The sequence below is a fragment of the Cololabis saira genome, chromosome 13 (assembly GCF_033807715.1).
Source record: "Cololabis saira isolate AMF1-May2022 chromosome 13, fColSai1.1, whole genome shotgun sequence".
In the NCBI taxonomy this organism is placed as follows: Eukaryota; Metazoa; Chordata; class Actinopteri; order Beloniformes; family Belonidae; genus Cololabis; species Cololabis saira.
In genome coordinates, this window is record NC_084599.1 from 37,626,068 (window position 1) to 37,648,627 (window position 22,560).

General features: G+C 41.2%; 1 protein-coding gene across 1 annotated transcript in view; it reads right to left on the reverse strand.

Moving 5' to 3' along the window:
• Nucleotides 1-22,560, reverse strand: part of ghrhrb (growth hormone releasing hormone receptor b) — a 78,333-nt gene that overhangs the window by 11,543 nt on the left and 44,230 nt on the right. The window contains exons 5-11 of the mRNA XM_061739002.1: nucleotides 22,113-22,220; nucleotides 14,726-14,826; nucleotides 12,960-13,057; nucleotides 12,747-12,879; nucleotides 5,846-5,999; nucleotides 5,682-5,742; nucleotides 1,833-1,902 (exon numbers count right to left, since the gene is read on the reverse strand). Coding sequence (XP_061594986.1) covers nucleotides 1,833-1,902; nucleotides 5,682-5,742; nucleotides 5,846-5,999; nucleotides 12,747-12,879; nucleotides 12,960-13,057; nucleotides 14,726-14,826; nucleotides 22,113-22,220 — 725 coding nt within the window. The remainder of the gene's footprint in view (nucleotides 1-1,832; nucleotides 1,903-5,681; nucleotides 5,743-5,845; nucleotides 6,000-12,746; nucleotides 12,880-12,959; nucleotides 13,058-14,725; nucleotides 14,827-22,112; nucleotides 22,221-22,560) is intronic.

The window sequence follows — 22,560 nt, forward strand, 5'->3', positions numbered from 1 at the left end:
TTCTTCATCATTTTACTATTCATAATTTGAGGTTCAATTTCTTTTGTTTTCATTTTATATTAGAGACTTTATATTAGAGACTTGCTTTTCTTTGATCTGAGTACAGTGTTTGAATTAAGATTTCCTATGTTAACAGAAATGCATACACGTAAAAACTAGCAAGATAGTTTTAGATCCAACACAAACAAGTCAGGCAGTAATTTGGTTATTCATTTATTTATGACCACCAAATCTAAACAATTTCAGCAAGTTGAGCAAAAACATTGCAGTAAATAGTGATAATGTAACTGAAAAATTTAACTCAGGATACCATCAGTTTACACGCTCTTACAAAAATGAAATTACTCGGTGATTGATCCTGGCATACTGGATGCGCTGGTATGGGTAGATTGAATGTTATGATATGTTTTTTATGATGATAAGAAAAGAGGTAAAATAATAAAAAGCACAAGTTGTTAAAAAGTAAGGGCAGTAGAGTACAGCAGGTACATCTCATTCTTACAATGGCAAGAATTACGTTTCTATACGGTCAAAATGTACAAATACCGGGTCAAATACAGTATTACAAAAGTAATCTGTAGCAATTCGTACGGTGAATTAAACCAATTTGACAATTCTATGCCACAATGCCTGTTTCCAGGTCTTATTTCACACAACTGACGAGAATTACGTTTCTATACGCTCAAAACGTACAAAGACCGGGACAAATACAGTATTACAAAAGTAATCTGTGCCGATTCGTGCGGTGAATCAAACCAATTTGACAATTCTACGTCACAATGCCTGCATTCAGGGCTTATCCAAAACGCGGTTTTCAAAAATCATGAGTATTTAATTTAAGAGTACGCTTAAATACGCTTAAATTCAACTGAGACTGCCCTCCTACAGGTCCACAATGACGTCCTGATGGCTGCAGTCTCGGTGCTGTTGGACTTGCCAGCTGCTTTTGATCCGGTTGACCATGTAGTCGTGTCACAGCGCCTGCAGTGTCTTTGGACTATCTGGATCAGTGCCAGAGTGGCTTACTTCTTATTTGACTGGCTGATCTTTCAGTGTTTTAGTGAACAACATTAAGTTTTGTTCCTCAGGGCTCAATGCTGGGACCAATCTTGTTTTTATTATACATGTTCCCCCTCTGGGAGTCGTTTTAAAAATGTGTCCTACCACTTTTATGCAGATGATATTCACCTCTACTATTCCTTTCATGAGTCGGAGTTAGGTAAATTAGCAGACTTACTTCATTGTTTGGATGCCATCAAAAACATGGCTAGCCAACAATTATCTAGGTTGTTCGACTCATCACTGTCCTCTGAGAGACGTTCAAGAGAAATGACCGAAAATTGCTTTCATCATCTGAGGAACGTTTCAAAACAAAATAATATTGTTTCACGCACAGATTTGGAGATTATTTTACTTTCTTTTACTTCTTCTAGACTTGACTATTCTAACTCTTTTTACCTGTTTTAACCAGCACTCATTAAACGATGTTTAACTGGTGCTGGTAGATGGAAACGTGTAACCTCAACATTATCCTGCCAGACAAACGATGGATTGATTTTAACAGTTTAGTTCTGACTTTTAAAGTTTATAACAACCAAGCCCGAAAATACATTTGTGATCTTTTAACCGCCAGTTCAGCTCGTTCACTTCTGTCCTCGGATCAGAACCTTTTATCCATCCAAGAAGACTAGAACAGATCACGCTTTCCATCCACTGCTCCTCGACTAGGGAATGCACTTTATGATTTTATCTGCGAAAAGCTCTATAGAAATAAAGATTGATTGATCGATTGATTGATTATAACCCTCCCAGTTTGACTGATCTGTACTCACCAGCAGCGATACAGTTATTGGAGCTTTTATGATCCACCAGATGAAGGCCACATCTGTGTCATCCCAGCACCTGAGACACACAATAAACAAGTCAGTCTCAGGCGAACCATTTTTATGCGTCATCGGGAAAAACTGTAACTCAGAGATGTTAGTAAAAGTAAATCTGATCAGAAACTGCTGCACCACGTCACCGTGCAGTTTTTATATGAGGTGTCAAAAGGTTCAAAATCGACTTAAATGGTAATATGCTTAGTTTTCAGGCTGTCCAGCTGTCATTTTAAGAGATGAACAACTGCGAAATACAACCTTGAGAAAAAAGTCGAAATTTCGAGAAAAAAGTTGAAATGTCGAGATTAAAAAGGAAAGGAAAAAGGAAGAAAAAAGAGAAGAAAAGGGAAAAAAGAAGAAAAAAAGAAGAAAAAAAGAGAAAAAGGAAAAAAAAGAGAAAAAAAGAAAAAAAGGAAAAAAATAAATAAATAAATAAAAAAAAAAAAAAAGGTCAAACATTTTTGAAAAAGCTCCAGGGAGCCACGGGTTGCCGACCCCCGTTTTAGTATTTCACCTGACCTACCCTTATTGAAGTCTAGATAATCTATCAACAGTGAAAGCCACTTTGTGGAAGACTGAAATTGAATATATGAATATGTAATATGAATGAATGAATGAAAAAATGAATGTTTGGACGCTTCTTGCATAATCAGAGATGCTGCTTGCCAACAGGCATACCAGGCAAATGCTTGGGGCCCTGAGCCAGAAAGGGGCCCCAGAGGGCCGACCAACTTTGAATCACAACAGAGCAGTGACAATGAGGAGAAGTTGCAGTGACAGTAGTCAGCCAGCGGGAAGCCCCTAAAGGGGCCCCACCTCTACCTCTAGTTTACATTAAAAAAAACCTGATGAGAGCGGGTCTATAAAGATGAAGGGAAGCTATCCATCTGTAAATGAAAGTAGGGAAACAGGAGGAGGAAAATCTATCTTGAACAGAAGTCGTTCTTCAGCTGTCAAAGCAAAGCAGAGTCCAATTAAACTTAACTGTCAAGCTAAGAATACTAAAAAAGCTAAAGCAAAAAGGTGGGGACTCGCACAAAAGGTTTGGGGAGCATGGAGCCATGACATATTGTAGTGAAGTTGCTGCTTTTTACACAACTTGACTTGATCCCTTTCCAAGTGATTTGCTGGAAGGTTAAGCAGCCGCCGTTCTCCGTGTGCTTTTGTTCCCCATGTGTCATTAAAGGTGTCCCACTTTGGGATTTTTCAAAGTTTCTGCGTTGCGGCACATCCAGCTGGTTGCAGGTGCCGTGTTTGACGTTTGGAAAAGTGAAAGTTAACCTGTCTCCATCTCTGCTGCCAGCTACACCAAGCCGGGAAAATGTGGAGGAACAAACATAAAGAAGAATAAACTGCAAAAACCATGACAACTGGGAAACTAGGATGTGTTTCTGTGCTGTTGTGAGACAGACGGCGAGAGGAAGAAAATGTGAGCATTCTGATGTTTTCCTTCCCGTTAGTTCCACCCAACATCCAGGCTCATTTCTACTGAATGGATTTCTAACATCTCATCTCATCTGGCTGCTCCTGTCACCAACCTTTAAAACCAACATGCAAATTCCTTGTGTGTGTTAAACGACTTGGCAATAAACTTATTTCTGATTCTGATTCTGGTTGGGTCTTTGGTTTCAAGTTTCCACCTTAGAAAAACAGGTCATGAGCTGCACTCACTGTAACGTTTTGTTCAGACCACCTCAGCACTAAATTTGTGGATTGTTCCCTCCTCGGAAATGCGTAGCAGACAGTATTTTCCTAAGTAATTTTTCATTTTCACACTGGGAATAATGCAGCACGGACCTGCCGGATTCCTGTGGCTAAAAAAAAAGATTAATGAACACATTTTCCTGCAGCAACCCAGAGATAACTGCCAGGTGGGTAATTAAGGTAAACGCAGCTGAGACGACCAGCTGTCACCTGCTGTGCTGCACGCAATCACGCCCACCATTTTCAGACTCTATTTCCAGTCCATGCTGCCGTCATCGGCTTATTTGCTGCAAGAAATACCAAATGATCAGCGTGAGTCGCCCCCGGCTGCAAATACAGGCTGCACATCTGGATTGATGGAACGCCGAAGAGTTTTCAACCACTGGATTAAAAGTTTATTCTTTTCTATCTGTCTTAAACCAAACTAGGCAAATAAAACCAAAACAGGTAGATTATCTAACATCTAAATCAGTGGTCGGCAACTTGCCGACCACTTTAACCTCTTTAGCGCCGCCCTAGTGGCTCCCTGGAGCTTTTTCAAAAATGTTTGACCTTTTTTTTCCTTCTTTTCTCTTTTTTTTCTCTTTTTTTTCTTCTTTTCTTTTTTCTTCTTTTTTTCTTCCTTTTTCCTTTCCTTTTTAATCTCGACATTTTTACTTTTTTCTCGTCATTTTTACTTTTTTCTCGACATTTCAACTTTTTTCTCAACATTTCGACTTTTTTCTCGAGATTGTCCTTCAACATTAATCTCGACATTTTGACTTTTTTCTCGAAATTTTGACTTTTTTCTCGACATTTCGACTTTTTTCTTGACATTTCGACTTTTTTCTCGAGATTGTAATTCAACATTAATCTTGACATTTCGACTTTTTCTCGAGATTTTGACTTTTTTCTCGACATTTCGACTTTTTTCGTGCGATTTTCGCCTTTCGCCATTTGCCTTCATTCTAAGGCTTATACAAAACTCTTCATTTTTTGCGGCTCCAGACATATTAGTTTTTTGTGTTTTTGGTCCAATATGGCTCTTTCAACATTTCGGGTTGCCAACCTCTGGTCTAAATAATACGTGGTTCTTGAACCCTTCCTAAACTAGGGCCTCATCTTCCAACGGGGGCCACATTTTGCGTGAGGGGACGCATTTGCACATTAACGCATGTGCACTACCGTGAGGCGGAGGAGGGAGAAGAGACCTCTAATCTGATCGCGCAATGATTGATGGCACTCGACATCTGACCAATCAGAGGGGCGCGTGCAGGCTCTTGCAGAATACAGAAGGTGAGATTTCAACATGTCGTTCAAAAGACATCACCAATCAGGAGCGGGCAAGAGGAAAAAAAAGGCAAAACACGAGGAAACTCGCGCTTCACTTGAAGGTGGGGATGTTATTGAAATAAAACATTGTAGCAAAAACACCTAAACTGACACTCATTAGATAGGAATCTCTTTCTAGACTGGAGAATTGTGTTTTTCTAGCCGTCCTGATGATCATTTATGGAAGGCCTAGTAACGCCCTCTGCCTTCATCTCTTTTGAATAGTGGTCACATGACCAGTTGGTCGTACATAAGCTATAATTTTCAGGCAATACATAACATATTGGCTATAGTTTTATATCAATTTATGTTGTAAAGTTTGACTATTTTTAAGGAAATGAACGTGCGTCTGTAAAAGGCATACGTGCATGTTTAGTTCTGATTTTTGTTGGGGTTTTGTGGTTTTGAGGTGGTGGAAGTAACTTTCTTCTGATGAGTAATTGATCGCTGTTTGTGACTCGGATTTGTTTATTTCAGTTTTTTATTAATAATATTTATTTATTTATTTCAGGCTGATTTTTTAATTTTCTTTTTTGACTCATACAGGCAAACTACTTTATTTATACATACTGTACATTTGTTATTATTGATAAAGGTTATCAAGTTAAATGGCATGTTGTTATACGGTCATTTTGTACCAATGTTACATTCGGGATGGGGAGAGGTGTGAGAGTGTGGGCCGGGGGGCTCCGAATAACATGTCGCTTAGGGCCCCAATTCGGTCCCCAAGTGTCGCCATGTTATCTGTCATTCTCTGTGGTTTCCAGAAGCAGCTGATCAGCTCACCCTCGGTCGTCGTAGAAGTTTCTGGTGAGGATCCAGGCTGTTATGATGGTCGCCGGGAGACCTGGGAAGAACAAACACAGGAACTTTGTCATCGGGGGGTCAGAGTGGAGCTCTGACCAACACATGATACGACAGCGAAGGACGGCGGCGAGTGAGGCTCCCACCCCAGCCGATGAGTATGTACCACCAGAAGTACTTCTTCTGGAAGACGAAGGTGAGTGCGAGCAGCGTCTGCAGGTACATCCCCTCCACCAGCAGCCAGAAATAGTTGGCCAGGATGCTGAACTGGAAGAAGGCCACGGCTGATTTACAAGAAGTCTGCAAAGACACAACAAAGAGCAGACCAACACGGCACGGATCAGTCTGTGTCAGGAAACAAGTTCCTAGAAGGCTAATAATAAGTTTGTTTTTCTTTACAAAGACCCCCACAACCCGAACCCAGGTAATCAGACATTAATAGATGGATCAACCTAGAGTTGGGAATGTAAAAGCTTTAACTGCACGACTGTAATTGTGCAGTTTAAAGCAATGCTATGTGGCAGTACCATGTCTGGCCACTTGGGGGCGTTCAGATCTGCTGAGTCCGCTGCACGGACACTGACAGCACTTTGACACTGAGCTGGGACGGTCCACCACGTCTTGTAATAATACCTTGTCCCACTAGAGGTCTGAGTAGAGCAGGGGTCGACAACCCGCGGCTCCAGAGCCGCATGCGGCTCTTTAGCGCTGCCCTAGTGGCTCCTGGAGCTTTTTCAAAAATGTTTAACCTTTTTTTTCTTCTTTTTTCTTCTCTTTTTTTCCTTTTTTTTCCTTTTTTTCCCCTTTTTTCTTCTTTTTCTTTTTTTCCTTTTTTTCTCTTTTTCCTTCCTTTTTCCATTCCTTTTTAATCTCGACATTTCAACTTTTTTCTCGACATTTCGACTTTTTTCTCGACATTTCGAATTTTTTCTTGACATAGTACTTCAACATTAATCTCAACATTTCGACTTTTTTCTCGACATAGTACTTCAACATTAATCTCGACATTTTTCTCAAAATTTTGACTTTTTTCTCAACATTTCGAATTTTTTCTCAACATTTTGTCTTTTTTTTCGAGGTTGTACTTCAGCCATTAATCTCGACATTTGACTTTTTTCTCGACATTTCGACTTTTTTCGCGACATTTCGACTTTTTTCTCAACATTTCGACTTTTTTCTCAACATTTTTACTTTTTCTCAACATTTCGACTTTTTTCTCAACATTTCGACTTTTTCACAAAGTGCATAATGAAAAAAAAATCTTCCCCCAGTTATAACTAATATAGATACATGCAGCATGTGTGATACAAGACTTCATTTTTTGCGGCCCCAGACATATTTGTTTTTTATGTTTTGGGTCCAATATGGCTCTTTCAACATTTTGGGTTGCCGACCCCTGGACTAGAGGGTTTTCTTGTGAAATGTCTCCCCCGTGTGGTCAGATGTGGTTTTGCTACACAGAGTGTCTTTAAGTCCCGTTGCCATCCCTCATTACCCATGGACACTAATATTGTTTCAAATAATGGAGGTAGATTTTAAAGCCTTATTTTCTCTAATTAGTATATTTACTTACCATTTTATGCTCAAGTGTGTCAATTCTAAGTGTGTACATTAATTCACTACATAGTGCCCACAAAACTTGACAAATTAAGATTGTCTACAAATAATAATGTTCCTGAAGTCTGAATAACAAGTTACAAATAAAACTGTGTTAATATTATTCAATATAACACCTGATTGTACTAATAAAACATATCACGGGGTTGGGTTTCTCTCTAAAAAACGATCTTTGAGCAAGTTAGCTGTTTATTTTAGCTCCGATTTTTCAACAAATTATTTGGCTTGGTGGGACTTCTGTTGAGCAAAATCAAACAGGATTGTTATTGTAGCCATTTCTATTTATTTGGTAAGTGAAAAGTATTTTATAATAATTTCTGTTGAGGAAAGAATGAAAAAAAATAAAGGAACCCCAGGTCTATCATTAGATGCTAAGGAGCCGGGGAGGGACCAAAAGCAAGTGAATCAAACCGTTTTGAGTTTGAACAGAGTTAGTGTTTGCCGCAAAGAGGGCAATTAATGTCATTGCACTTGTAGACAGAGTGGATAAGCTCCCTGAAGACAAACTGGGGTCGTTTTAACTCTGAACTGTGTACAGAATGTTTATACAGGAACATCTGCTGCAATGTCCCTCGTCTGGACAGGTCAGAGTTTGTCTTAAGTACAACAGACAGAAGGCTCTTAAGTATTTAGGACGAAACAGTGTGACGTGTTTGCAAAAACAAAGGCTAAATGTCCAGTATTGAGCTGCTTGCTTGCTCTAACCGTCCAGGTTGAGCTGACTGAGGTCATCCGGAGCTTTGCTGGGACCCAGATCTGAGAAAAACCCCAGGACCAGTAAAGTAGCTGAGTATTGGCTTGTCGTGGGTCCCGCTGGTGCTGGATCAGGCTCCTCCGGCCCGGATGGAGACATCGTAACAAATGTACAGTGTTGGGACTAACGTGTTATTTAGTAACGCGTTACAGTAACGCCATTAGTTTTGCGGTAACTAATACTCTAACGCATTACTTTTTAAATTCAGTAACGCAGTTACCGTTACCAAACGGTGCGTTACTCCGTTATTTCTGCAGCTACAGTGAAGCTTTTTTTCCCCAGAGAGACCGGAGGAAACTTAGAGTGTGGGTGTTTACAAAAACATAAGCGGCTATGAGCCAAGAGAAGGCGAGTTTCACAACGTGGAGATATTGTCATTACAATAATCCCTGGTTTTTCGCAGGGGTTACGTTCCAAAAAGAGCCCGTGATAAGTGAAATTCTTTTTACAATTATAATAGAAGGCTTCAAATTGCGGAGATCAGCACCGCCTCGCACGTATTCCACTGCTCTTCTGAGCCGCTGCATTCTGACTCTGTAGCGTCTTTTTCTCCTAAAGCCGCGGTGCAGGTGTGTTTTTTCGGAGAAGAAAATAGTTATAGGTCGTCGTTGTTGCTCTTTTTTCTTCTGGGCAAAAAGATTCTTATATACCGACATGCCACCATTGGTTATATTTGAGACTGTAAAGAACGATTCATCCAAGGGTCTCGTTCTTGAGCTGCTGCTGAAGCTCATTGGCCGTTCTCAGCTTGTTGCTAAGCAACCAACGTTATTGACAAAGGAAGTGAAGAAGCAGGGAGACTGTTTAGCCAATCAGAATGCAGAACACGATTCACAATGCAAATCCATACAGCACCTGCTGAAACGAAGGCTAGAGGGGCATTAATGGGAGCATTTAAAATAATGTTTTTATTTAAAGTAACTAAAAAGTTAAGTTTCATAGTAACGCATTACTTTTTGGTCTAAGTAACTGAGTTACTAACTGAGTTACTTTTTAATGAAGTAACTAGTAATGGTAACTAGTTACTATTTTTCAGTAACTAGCACAACACTGCGAATGTAAGGTGATGCCAGTCAGCATCCCGGCAACATGATGGATCACAGCGGGCGAAAAGCCACCAGCCACCATCGGTGACTGATGTTGGTACCAACATCAATAAACGATGAATGGAGAGATTTGGTCAGAATGATGCAAAGTGTCCTGCAGATGTCAACCACACTTCTCTTAGCTCCGCCTCCAGCTGCCAGGCTGTCTATTCCCATGTTATGCTGCAGGAGTATCAACTTAAACTTAAACTTAAACTTTATTTATTTGTATAGCACCAACTCATGCAGTGTAAGTGCAACTCATGGTGCTTTACATACAGAGATAAAATAACAATCAAAAGTACAATTTAAAACATCCCATACGACGCCACCCCCCCACCCCCCACGCATACACACACCCTCACTCACACTCATACACATGTGCATACACTCACACGCCCACACACACACACACACACACACACACACACACACACACACACACACACACACACACACACAATAAGTGGACTGGTGACATGGCTTAGCACTAACGATCCAGGTGAGGAAAACACTACCTATGGGTGGCCATCCACACCGAGAGGCTCCACCGGCCACGACCACAAGGAGCATCGCCACAGAGACCCCCCCAACCCGGACAGACCGGGGCAGACCCCACACAGAAGGTGGAGTCCCACCCCCAGCTACCCAGGCCTGAGGGATCCCCATGACGACACCCCCATGGGCGGAGCAGACACACCTCCCAGTGTGGACGACCCCCCTGAGGAAACACTGGAGCTAAAAACTAAAAGATTAAAAGAAAGTAAAAAATGCCTAAAAAGTGTAAAATTTTAGAAGGCGCTTCTAGGGATGGGAATTGAGAACTGGCTCTTGTTCTGAACCGGTTCCCAGTTTTTCAACTCCTTGGAATTGTTTGCAAATTTTGCAAACTATTCCCTGTTCGATTCCAGTGGGCACGAATGAGGTCATCACGCACTTGGCGTTGCAACGTATGAAAGCCAGCAGTCAATAGTAAACTTGGCGCCCAAGCGATACAAACGCTCGAAAGTTCGGTTACATTTCAGTAAAAAAAGACGGCAACTGGGCAACTGTCAATTCTTGTCAAGTGGATGTTTCGTCAAAGGGTTAGGGCTGCAGATTTTCAAAATGCACAGTTTGATTAAATTTTACTTGATTAGATTTGTCACTGGCTGAGTGCTCAGTTCTTATATATTTAAATTAGAAAAATGTTGGACTTTCTTGTGGAATTGCCACAGAATAATTTATGTCGTATTTTGTTAATTTCTACAGAAGAATATTTAATTTATTATTATAAAAATGTTCTATTGGTGATGCTAATAAACCTTTTATTGTGCTTTTTTTCCAAATGAGAATCGATAAGGGAATTGATAAAGAACCGAATTGTTAAGCGGAATCAAAAATGGAATTGGAATCGTAAAAATCTTATCAATTCCCATCCCTAATCACTTCCCTCTGGGTATTTATCAAGTATTGTTCACTTCTTCAGCAGAAAAATGACCTTTTTCCTTCTAATAGGTTTGTATTTCTCGTTTACTCAGACAGATCCACTTTCTTCATCCATTAAATCCTTCCTGAAGGGCAGCCAGTGATGACCATTAAAGCAATTCTAACCAACACAGGTCGTTTTTCCAGTTGTACTTTCACTCGTAATAGTTTTCAGACGCCATCTCATCTTCCATCCGTCACCTCTGTCTTCTTCTTCTCCAGAACATGTTCGTCTTCCTCCTAATGGAGCAGAAGAGCCTTTTTCTGGTCTTCGCTTCCCCTCTCGATGACTCAGAGTGCTGATCCCTGACAGAGACGCAGGAGCGACGCTCACCTCCGCCGCTGCAGCTTCATCAGCAGAAAACCAGGAAGAGAACCACTCATCTTTAATGCTTTCAGCCGTTCCCCGCATTTCAGTGCTCCTCCGTCATTACACCTCCCTAAGGTGTCTCAACAGGGCTCAGGTAATCCAGGATACATGCCCACACTTTCAACATTTTGAGCTGATGTTCCATCTTTAAATACCTAATTAAACTTCTGCATGAATTAGTGTAATCCTGCCTGAGGTTTTGCTAGAACGAAGGATCCGATTAATGTTGTTTCTGTCAGCCTGTTTCAATTTTAGTTTTAGTCTTTGGATCAAGCTATCATTTTAGTTTTTATTAGTTTTAATCACGTTCATTCTCCTTTTAGTTGTGTCAAGTTTCAGTCGACTACAAGTCTGAGCATTTTAGTCTTATTTTAGTCAGAATTGTCCATTTTAGTCTAGTTTTAGTCAAAGATTGTATTTAGCCAAACCCATTTTACAATTCAAACAAGGTTATCTTATTATTATATTATTGTTACATTATATAATCAAGAATACATCCATTCCAGATACAGAAGACTCTGATTTGAGTTTACAACATATTTATTTTTCCGCATTTCTCCCCATTTTATTCTTTTTCCACGACACATTGGGTTTTCTTTTCCACGTCTATGTAAGAAAGTGTATCCAAAGATGGATCTTCTTCTTCTTCTTCTCCAGCCCCAGAGCAGATCCCCGCGTTTCTCTCTGTAACTTTGTTTTTAATGTACGTGAACCTAGAGCTCTGCGTTAACGGCATCAGCCTCTAACTCTGCAGCTGCATCTTCTGGATCTGATTCCCCGCTGCAGTGACTGGGATTGAGGACTAACGTCACCCAGCAGAACTAAACCAGAGAAACTACTGAAAACATGGACATTAAACCAGAGAAACTACTGAAAACATGGACATTAAACCAGAGGAAACTACTGAAAACATGGACATTAAACCAGAGAAACTACTGAAAACATGGACATTAAACCAGAGAAACTACTGAAAACATGGATGTTAAACCAGAGGAAACTACTGAAAACATGGACATTAAACCAGAGAAACTACTGAAAACATGGACATTAAACCAGAGAAACTACTGAAAACATGGACATTAAACCAGAGGAAACTACTGAAAACATGGACATTAAACCAGAGAAACTACTGAAAACATGGACATTAAACCAGAGAAACTACTGAAAACATGGATGTTAAACCAGAGGAAACTACTGAAAACATGGACATTAAACCAGAGAAACTACTGAAAACATGGACATTAAACCAGAGAAACTACTGAAAACATGGACATTAAACCAGAGGAAACTACTGAAAACATGGACATTAAACCAGAGAAACTACTGAAAACATGGACATTAAACCAGAGAAACTACTGAAAACATGGACATTAAACCAGAGAAACTACTGGAAACATGGACATTAAACCAGATGAAACTACTGAAAACATGGACATTAAACCAGAGAAACTACTGGAAACATGGACATTAAGGATCTTTGTTACAACATTTCGTCTCGTTTTGGTCAACGAAAATGAAGACACATTTTAACAGAGTTTTTATTTTGTAATCTACATTTTAGTCCCATTTTTATTCCTCTACGATATTGGATTATATATTTAATTATCGTTATCGTCACATGACCAGCATTGTCGTCTCGTTTTCCTCAGGTGATAAAGGTTCGTTGACGACGATATTTAGTCATAATTTTTGTTGACGAAAGCAACTTTAGATCCGAGTTCCCTCACCGGTGGACACGGGTGCTAAATGCTCACCGTGGACATGAAGCAGTGGTCCAGGTTTTCATCGGAGAAAAGAACACCGTCCTTGATGAAGACCGCGCTCGCTCTCAGGATGAAGGAGAAGAAGAGGTTCATGTGGATGTAGTTTCTGGTGCAGTGAAACTTCCTGCAGAGACAATCTTTACTGAAGAGAATGAATCACACAGTTATGCAAGCGGGAGTCGGATGGAAACCTTTGAGCGCTACCTGAAGACGGTGAAGACAAAAATAGCAGATATAAGCGAGATGAGGGAGGTGGCGTAGCCGGCCGTGTACACCTGCTTCAAGTTGGAGAAGTATATCGTCTGAAAACCACAAAGAGGAAAGACTGACATTAGTATGAATCAACGTAGTTGGAAAACCAACTGCCCCTGGTTCTGGTTCTGGTTCTGGTCTATGTGAAGTGGCTCAGTCTCCTTCTTTAATATGTTTTTAGATTTACATTTCCATCATTACAGCAGCAACAGAAAAGGTAAAGGAGACTAAGATAGTAACATAAAAACATAAACAGCATAAAAAACAGCATTTGCAGCTTTGTTTTTTTTTTAATTTACGTTGTTGCACATTTTGAGATGGAAATGTTGATCCTGCACAAGTGTTTTTATTACTGTATTTATCAATGAATACAAGACAAAGTCATGACTTTGACGGCGCTGGACGGAGGAATCTGCCTCCAGGCCGATCGCACAGCGGTCGAAGTGTCGTATCAGTCAGTGTGGTGTCATGCACGTCTAAATCAAGCTATTATCAACAATCTACTAAGGATTAAACTGGAGTTTCCCAGAAATCCAAGTACCGTATTTTTCGCACTATAAGGTGCACCGCATTATAAGACGCACCTTCAATGAATGACGTATTTTAAAACGGTTTCCATATATAAGGCGCACCGCATTATAAGGCGCACTAAATATATGGTAAAATACCGTACTATAGTGGCTGGGGTTGAGTTACGTATCTACCTGATGGAGCTGCGCAACAGGAAATGCTACAAAATGCTACAGCACAGGCAAAAAAAATAAAAAATAAGAAGAAAAGTACCGTATGTCAAACTTTATTAACAAAATAAAAACCAGCTTTGCTCTGTCTCGTCAAAGTCGCCATTATGCGAGTCAGCGTCGCTGCTGTTGTCTTGAACGTCTGTGACGATTCCTGACGTTTTTAGCGCTGTTACTTCGGCTACACCAACTACATTACCCACAATCCCCCTGACTACAGTAACAGAAATTACTGTAATGATCACATATAAGACGCACTGCATTATAAGGCGCACTGCCGGTTTTTGAGAAAAATAAAGGCTTTTAGGTGTGCCTTATAGTGCAGAAAATACGGTATAAATGTGTGAGGAGACAATCGATTATTGAGTGAGGTGCGTTCGACTCCGTGCCACTAGGTGGCGCCACACACACTTTTGCGTTCTTCCGGTTCCTTCTTTGTTGTTCATCTTCTTCTTCTCCTACTGTGTTGATATTCTGGCTTTCTCGATGTTGTCACCTCCAGAAGGGGGGGGCCCGGGGCTCGGCTAGGCGTGGGTTGGTATACATGCAGAATAACTCGGATTAGGACGCATTATCTGACTCTAAAAGCTCGATTTCAAGAGCTGCAGTTCAGTTCCACTAGCCCGGCTAAGGTGTATACGTGGCTTTTTAAACTCTGATATCGGTCGGATTAAAGCAGCAATTCGACTTTCTGTTAGTGCATGTAAACATGTGTCGCCGGTGTTTCCATCAACAGCTGATGAAAACACCTTCGTGACCAGACCCTCCCCCTCCCCTCTGTTCCCAGACTGCATCAGGTTTTCCTATCGTGTTTCTCTTGGTGCCTAATGTGCCTAAATGTGAGATTACAAAATCAGCATGTTCACATCGGGCGATGGTCCGTGTGCGTCTCCAAAGCGGTCTGGGATGGGATTATACCATGAGTATGTGACAAACCATGGTTGGATTTGGACATGTGTGTGTTTTATGAAGCTCCACCTCTGATTCTGGCTCTTCGTCTTCCAGAATCACGCAGGCCTCCTCGTAGGATGGGTAGAGATCCGACCAGCCGTCCTCCGTGCAGTTCCTGTAAATGTAACCTGGAGACACACAGAGACACTGGGCTACAACAAGCGACCAACGTTGAGAGGAATCTGCAGCTCGGGATGAACTTCTGACACTGAAGACGGTTCCTCTCAACGACCTTGGGCAAATGAGAAGTCTTGTATAAGCCTTAGAATGAAAGCAACACATGCTGCATGTAGTTATATTAGTTATAACTGGGTCCTCGGCTGCAAATGTAGCTGCTAATGTCTTTCCATATGACTCTTTTTGTTACGCGAATCTATGGAAGAGTATTAGGGCCAGGCAGGAGAAAAATAAAATAATATTTTAGAGGAGGAAGATTTTTTTTTCATTATGCAATTCGAGAAAAAAGTCGAAATGTCGAGAAAAAAGTCTAAATGTCAAGATTAATGTTGAAGTACAATCTCGAGAAAAAAGTCGAAATGTTGAGAAAAAAGTCGAAATGTCGAGGAAATAGTCAAAATTTAATGAAAAAAGTCGAAATGTTGAGAAAAAAGTCAAAATGTTGAGAAAAAAGTCAAAATGTCGGGATTAAAAGGGAAAGGAAAAGGGAAGAAAAAAAGAAAAAAAGGAAAAAAAGAAGAAAAAAGAAAAAAAGGAACAAAAAAGAAAAAAGGAAAAAAAAGGTTGAACATTTTTGAAAAAGCTCGAGGAGCCACTAGGGCGGCGCTAAAGAGCTGCATGCGGCTCTGGAGCCGTGGGTTGCCGACCCCTGATCTAGATTCATTACAGTTTCAGTCTCCGCTGTAGCTCGAATGATTTTTCTCACTTGCACTTTGAGTTATCTTCTAAATCGCCAAATGGATCAAACGGACCAATGTAGCTACCGTGACGGGACAAAAAATAAGTTGGACAAATTTTTTCTGTACTTGAGTTCATCCGACTGGACTTCTGGAAGGAGAAGCTGCAAACTATCAAGGGATTTGACGGGGAACCACAGGAACCACAGCTTTCCATAAATGCTGGGCTCAAAAGCCTGGATTTCTGTTGGTGTTCATGGAAACAGCAGCTGGCACATCTGGACGTGGAAAGGTGTAAACCAAATATCCTCATATCCAGACATCTTTTTCAGGGGGGACCTTGAGGCTTGAAGACAGCAGAGTAACGGAGCCTTGACTTGAGCATGGGTTCAGCAGACCGGGCCGCCTGCCGTCCAGAACCTTGGACCATTGAAACATTTCAAGGGACGGGACTGTGAAGCAGCTTCAATCCCGTCCCAGACAAGATAAGATAAGATAAGATAAGATAGTCCTTTATTCATCTCTCAGTGGGGAAATTCACTTTGAGCAGCAGCAAAAGGATAAAAAAGTAAAAAATATATATGAAAAAATCTAAACAGTATATACAGTAGGGATGGGCAGTATGGACTAAAAAATGTATCACGATAATTTCTGGCATTTATCCCGATAACGATAAAAATGACAATAATAAAAATACCAATTCAACTCCACCTTTTTAACTATAAATCTATCACCACATTCAGTCTTTGGAGCCTCCAAAACACTGCTCTAAAAGATACTAAATGCTACTAAACTACACCAATTAAATTGAATTAATAAAAACCAATTAAATTAGTACACCTGTACTGCAAAACTGTAATGACTCAAATGAAACAATTTTGAAATGTAAGAACAGATTCCACATTTATTCAAACTGTATGGCTGTAAAAGTACTATTGTCCTTCAAATTTTCTTAGCTTATAAAATCACAAAGTAGAAAAAAATACAACGTGATAAATAAAGAAACAGGACAAATAAATAAAAGTTCACTGAAAATAAAATCCTATCAGTGATGACTTCTTCTAATATAAATAAAATGTGCAAATTAACCTGTGGTTGGAACATGCCACAAATTAGATACTATTGCAATTTTCTTTCGTAATAGTCAAACGTTATATCAAAATGTAACAACCATTTCCTTCTGTTTTTGCAGACTCTGCATATAATGGATGATGTTTGCTCCGCGTCACTGTTTTTAAATTCAAACCAGTTCCGGATAATGGAGGTGGAGCCTCGTTTAACAACGAGCTCCTCGCTCTTAGATCCGCCTTCCGCCATGTTTGTTACACAATGTCATCAACGGGAATTTATCGTTTTTACCGCGAGATGACAAATTCTTACCATGGGGAATTTTTTTGACAGTATATCGTGAACGGTAAAATATCGCCCATTCCTAATATACAGAGAAAGAAATTAGATTAGAAAAAAGTCTGGCTTTCAGCTTCTGATACGTTCCATTGCATAAACCCGTCTGTTATCTAGGTTTTCAATGATGCCGATGTCCTCTTTGACTTTCTATAATCAAGATGTGGAACTACAAGTTAATAAATGCTCTGATAGCTTTTGAGAAGTTAAATTAATGAAACAAACCATTTTTTGTTGAACCAAAAGGAACTCATGGTCAGGATGAAGTAAAACGTCTCGCTTTTGAGAGGCTGAGCGAACGTGCAGAGACCGACAACGCCAGGCTTCCTCAAAGTTCAGATTAACTTAGCAGAGAAACTCTTCCTGGACTTCCTGAATTGCTCTGGTGAAGTATTAATGATGCTTCGCCAGGGGAAGGCAGTGCGTCTGGAATTAAATTGTTGAAATTTAAAGTCGAGCGCTCCCATTACGGCCTGAAGCTCAACCACCCATTTCTTTCTTTCTTTTTAATTCTTCTGGTACACAATCCTCACCAGGTACTCAGAGATACTGTATTCAGGTTTTCAACACAACGTTTGAAACAGCAGTTTTGTGAGAAGTGAAAGTGTTGCTCAGCGCAGCCTGCGTGGAGGTGTGAGTCGTGGGCGGACGTAGCGATTTCCACCCGTATTAGCCTCAGCGCAGGGCATCATGTGGAGCCCGGAGGCCCGCGCTCACACTGAACGCTGGGATGTAAATGCAGGTTTAAAGGCCGAGGCTCTGGGGGGCAGCGCTAAGCTCACACCACCACCGTTAACAAGCGGTGCCAACTGCCCCCTGGCACTACAGCCAACTCTTTGATTTTCCAATTCATTATTTTCTGTTTCTGAGTCCCAGTGGAGAGGTGGGATCCACCGCAGGGCTGCAGTGCAGCATTTATCCGGGGGTTTCTGTGGGAGGGGGAGTCCAGCAGGGTCCAGGAACCCACTAACACTGAGTCATGAGGTCGTCGGCAGCAACCTCCGCCTCCTTCCACGCAGCGTGTTTGCTGGGCTTCCACTCGCACGCAAATCTCTCTGTTTATCTTATTCCTTCTTCGCCTTCGGTCCCAGCACCCACGTACCCACGTTTGCTGTCCAGCAACACCGGCTGACGCAGAGGAAGCCTCTGAAGTTTGGCTTTTGTTGGGACCCTCTTTAGACAGATCGGTGCAGCGTCCGCAGTAATGCGGTCGATGTACCGGACCGTGGTGGTGAAGAAAGAGTTGAGTCGAAAGACGATGCTCTCGATTTACCGGTCAATCTACGCACCTACCCTCACCTATGGTCATGAACTCTGGGTAGTGACCGAAAGGACAAGATCGCGGATACAAGCGGCCGAGATGAGTTTCCTCTGCAGGGTGGCTGGACGCTCCCTTAGAGATGAGTTTCCTCCGCAGGGCGGCTGGACGCTCCCTTAGAGATGAGTTTCCTCCGCAGGGTGGCTGGACGCTCCCTTAGAGATAGGGTGAGGAGTTCGGTCCCCCGGGAGGAGCTCGGAGTCGAGCCGCTGCTCCTTCACATTGAGAGAAGTCAGCTGAGGTGGCTTGGGCATCTGTACCGGATCCTCCTGGACGCCTCCCTAGGGAGGTGTTCCAGGCATGTCCCTCCTCCCTAGGGAGGTGTTCCAGGCATGTCCCTCCTCCCTAGGGAGGTGTTCCAGGCATGTCCCTCCTCCCTAGGGAGGTGTTCCAGGCATGTCCCTCCTCCCTAGGGAGGTGTTCCAGGCATGTCCCTCCGGGAGGAGACCCCGGGGAAGACCCAGGACACGCTGGAGAGACTATGTGACTATGTGAGTCTCCGGATAAGCGGTGGAAAATGGATGGATGTGTATATATTAGGGTTGTCTCGATCATGATTTTTTAGCTCCCGATCCGATCCCGATCACTTGAGTTTGAGTTTCTGTCGATCCCGATTTTTCCCGATCCGATCACTTTTTTTGGCTCCCGATATATTTCCGATACTTTTTCCCGATCAGATACATTTTGGCAATGAATAAAAAAAAAAAGAAAAAAAGAGGACTAAAACTTCTTTTATTGTCCATTGGAGAACAACCAAAAATAAATACATTTAACTTCAAAAGAGGTAGTTGAATGACATCCAGTCAAACTCACAAACACAAGAAAATTAAGATACTTTTTGGCTTAACCTTAGTGCAACATTCTGAATGGCATGAAATGAATAGCAGCAGATTAATACAACATGAACATACAATACAATATATACAATACAATTTCACAATTCAAACATGTAAACCATGTTAGTTTCGCTTACTTTGTCACTTCCGGCCGCCGATCGGAAGTGACGTTAAGTGCAATGATGTATAAAACGATTTAATATATATTAAAAACATTAATAACTAGGTATTTCCCCATACTTTTTTGGCCAAAACCGATGTTTTGAAAATGCTGTGATCGGGCCCGATCGATCGGGAAAACACTAGTATATATGTATATATATATATATATATATATATATATATATATATATATATACTAAAGTAGATAAAGTTTAGCAACTGCCTGCCAGATCAGGAAACTCGTATTTAAAGGAATCTGAAGGTGTTTTTAGGTTGAATCCCGCTGATATCGCTGGATGATGAACGAGCGTCGGGTCATGTAAACAAAAGATGTGTTATTTGTCACCTCGGACCTGAAGGTGAGTAAAGAGGCCTTAACCGCTAATGTAACATCACCTGATTGGGAGTGCAGCATGATGTATGTCCCACATCAGCAGGATTCATACTCCTTCAGACAGGCGTAATTTACATTTTTAACGATGGATGAACATCTGGATGAGTAAGTTCTGCTGCTTGCAAAGACCCGGTTCGTCATTATTGCGTCCAATTGCTCCAACAATGGACCATAATCCTTAGTGGTTCTGGACATACGCCGGTTTATGGCGTCCTCGGCTCCGAGGCTGAGCAGCTCGTGGATCTCCAGTTACTCATCTTGCAGATAAAGATCCTACCTGTGAAGTGTTACTTTCATCAGCTGTTTCCTTATTTTATAAAATAATAATAAAAACTAAAAACTCCCTGCTGGGTTGAACTCAGGTGGCGTGGTTAAGATCACCCTCGGAGGAAAGTTATGGGCCGGGATACGCTCCCCATGTTGGTCAATGTAAAAAGGACAGTTGACACGTTAGATCCTCACGTTAAACGCTGGGAATCCGCCGATGGAGAAGTGGTTGCCGTAAGTTACAAAGCACTTGAGCTCAGTTTCTGTGCTAAACTTTAACAAGAGTGATAAATATTCGGTTAAAACGCTGTAAAACAATCGTTAGGCCCGTGCATCCTCCGAGGCTTCAGCCATCGATGTTTTCTGAATAAAACTGGATTTGCAGATAGGAAGTAATACTAGCTCTGTCCATATACTCATGTGTGAAAGTCGTAGTAGCAGATTCGAGCCGCAGCGGTTCACGGGAGACAGTAAAAGAAAAGATATCCAAGAAAAAACCTGCATTTCAGAGAGAATATTGTAGGAATCCAAGTACAGAAGGATTACAGGGAGGTTTTGTCTGGATTACCACCAGATTAACATGAACATAGATTTACTTTTCACTTTTCTGATGTCAGTATTCTGTGACAACACTGGTTTCTGAGGGGTTTGAGTCCCCAGATGCCCCAGACTGTATTATCTACATCGTCAACTCTGCGTCGGCGTCGTCTGTCATCTCCTGGGTGCTTTGTCAGGCTGGGAGGTGTTTTTTGTTTTCCTCAGACGGGCCAGCTGCATGAGGACTGGGGTCACACTAACGACATCTTCACGTGCACGCGGAGCCTTTGTTGAGCTGGAAACTAGCACACGAACGATCTGCGCTCACAATAACCTTCAAAATGACTTTAAACCGCTTGTGACAAAACAAGAACAATCAGCCATGATTGTTCTGTTGTTCAAGCAACCGTCATCACGGCCCGAAGAGAAAGTACTGACTAAACACACGGAGGAGAGGAACAACGCCGGCACAAGCCAGAGGATGACAAGAGGATCAGCATGACTGTTGGCAGGATTATTAATCACTCCTCTGCTCTGTCTCAGCCGGCGCTGATCCGAGCAAGTTCTGCAGCCGCCTCCGAATAAACCAGAAACCTTCAATCAACTTCCTCTGGTTATTGTGCAATAACTTTGTGCAATATTACAGAACACTAATTTCTTTTCTATCCACATAATTCTATTTATGGCACTGCACTTTTTAATTTGTATTCTTATTTTTATTTATTTATTTTTGTTTTTATTTTTATCTTTATTTTTAATTTGTTATCTATTTATCTTTATATTTCATTTCATTTCATTTATTTATTTAGCACCATTTTTTTTTCAAACAGTGCATGGAGGGAACAAAGTTTGTGCAGAGTTTCACTCCCATCAACAACTGTGATGAAGTAACAAAGATAATGTACAACAAATTAAAAAAATATATAAATATAAACGTAAAAGTAGGGCTGGGCGATTTTGGACAAAAATAAAATCTCGATCTTTTTCTCTGAAAACCCGATTTTTGATTTCGATTTCGATTTTTTTGGTAAAACTACAAAAGACTTTTTTTAACATCTTCTTGATTAATAAATCTGATTTAGATTTAAAATCGATTAATCGCACAGCCCTACGTAAAAGAGAACATGGATACAAGGTCTGGATTACATTAAAGATAAAGACATTGAAGGTTAAGAATAAGATGTTTTTTTAATAACTTTCGGAAGGAGGTAAAAGATAATGTTGACTTCAGCGACACATTCAAGTCATTCCAGAGTTTTGGATCTAAATGTAATATTAAATTGATGACCAGATGTTCGACAGAAGGGTAAATGAAGATTGCCACTGTTTCTAGTTGGATATGAATTAAAATCAGATGAAAAAGTAAAAAACTGCATGTGATAAAGTTTAGCAACTGCACCCATGATATGGGTGTTTGGTTTTTGGGGTGTTTGATTTGTACAGTATATGACAGTGCTGTGTGAGTGAAATGGAGATGTCAATTTCCCAGAGGGAACCTCCTAAAGGGATTGATAATGTCATCTGAATCTGAATCAAAGCGGACAAAGATGCAGGAATAACGAGTGGAGTCACATTTATAATATCACCCACTGTGGAGGTGAAGGTCACAGCTCTCCTGTGATAATCCGGCGGCGGTCTTTACCGTGGTTGTTTGCAAAGAACAGGGAGACGTTGGCACACGAGACGCTGACCACCTGTCCCACCTCGGCTCGGTACCAGCACCAAATGTTGTCCCACGCCGTCGGACATCCTGTCACAGAAACACAACGGTCAAGAGTCACAGATATCAGCACAATCACAGGACACGTGAGCTCAGACTGAACATCCTGCAGAGTTTCTGCAGAGCCCAGCAGCCTCGTACTGGGGGGGGGGGGGGTCACAAATCCAAGCTGTGAGCCAGGGATAAAGACTGGCAGTGGTTGTACATGACCAAAGGATCATTTATCTGATTAAAAAAGAGGAAATGAAAGTTCCAGTTTTTCCATGTGTTGTGTCTTTTGCATCTACACAAGTTCAGTTACTACACCGCATTTACCCTAATACACCAGATACTTGTGTCAAGTATGGTATACAGAAAGGTGGCTTGTTTC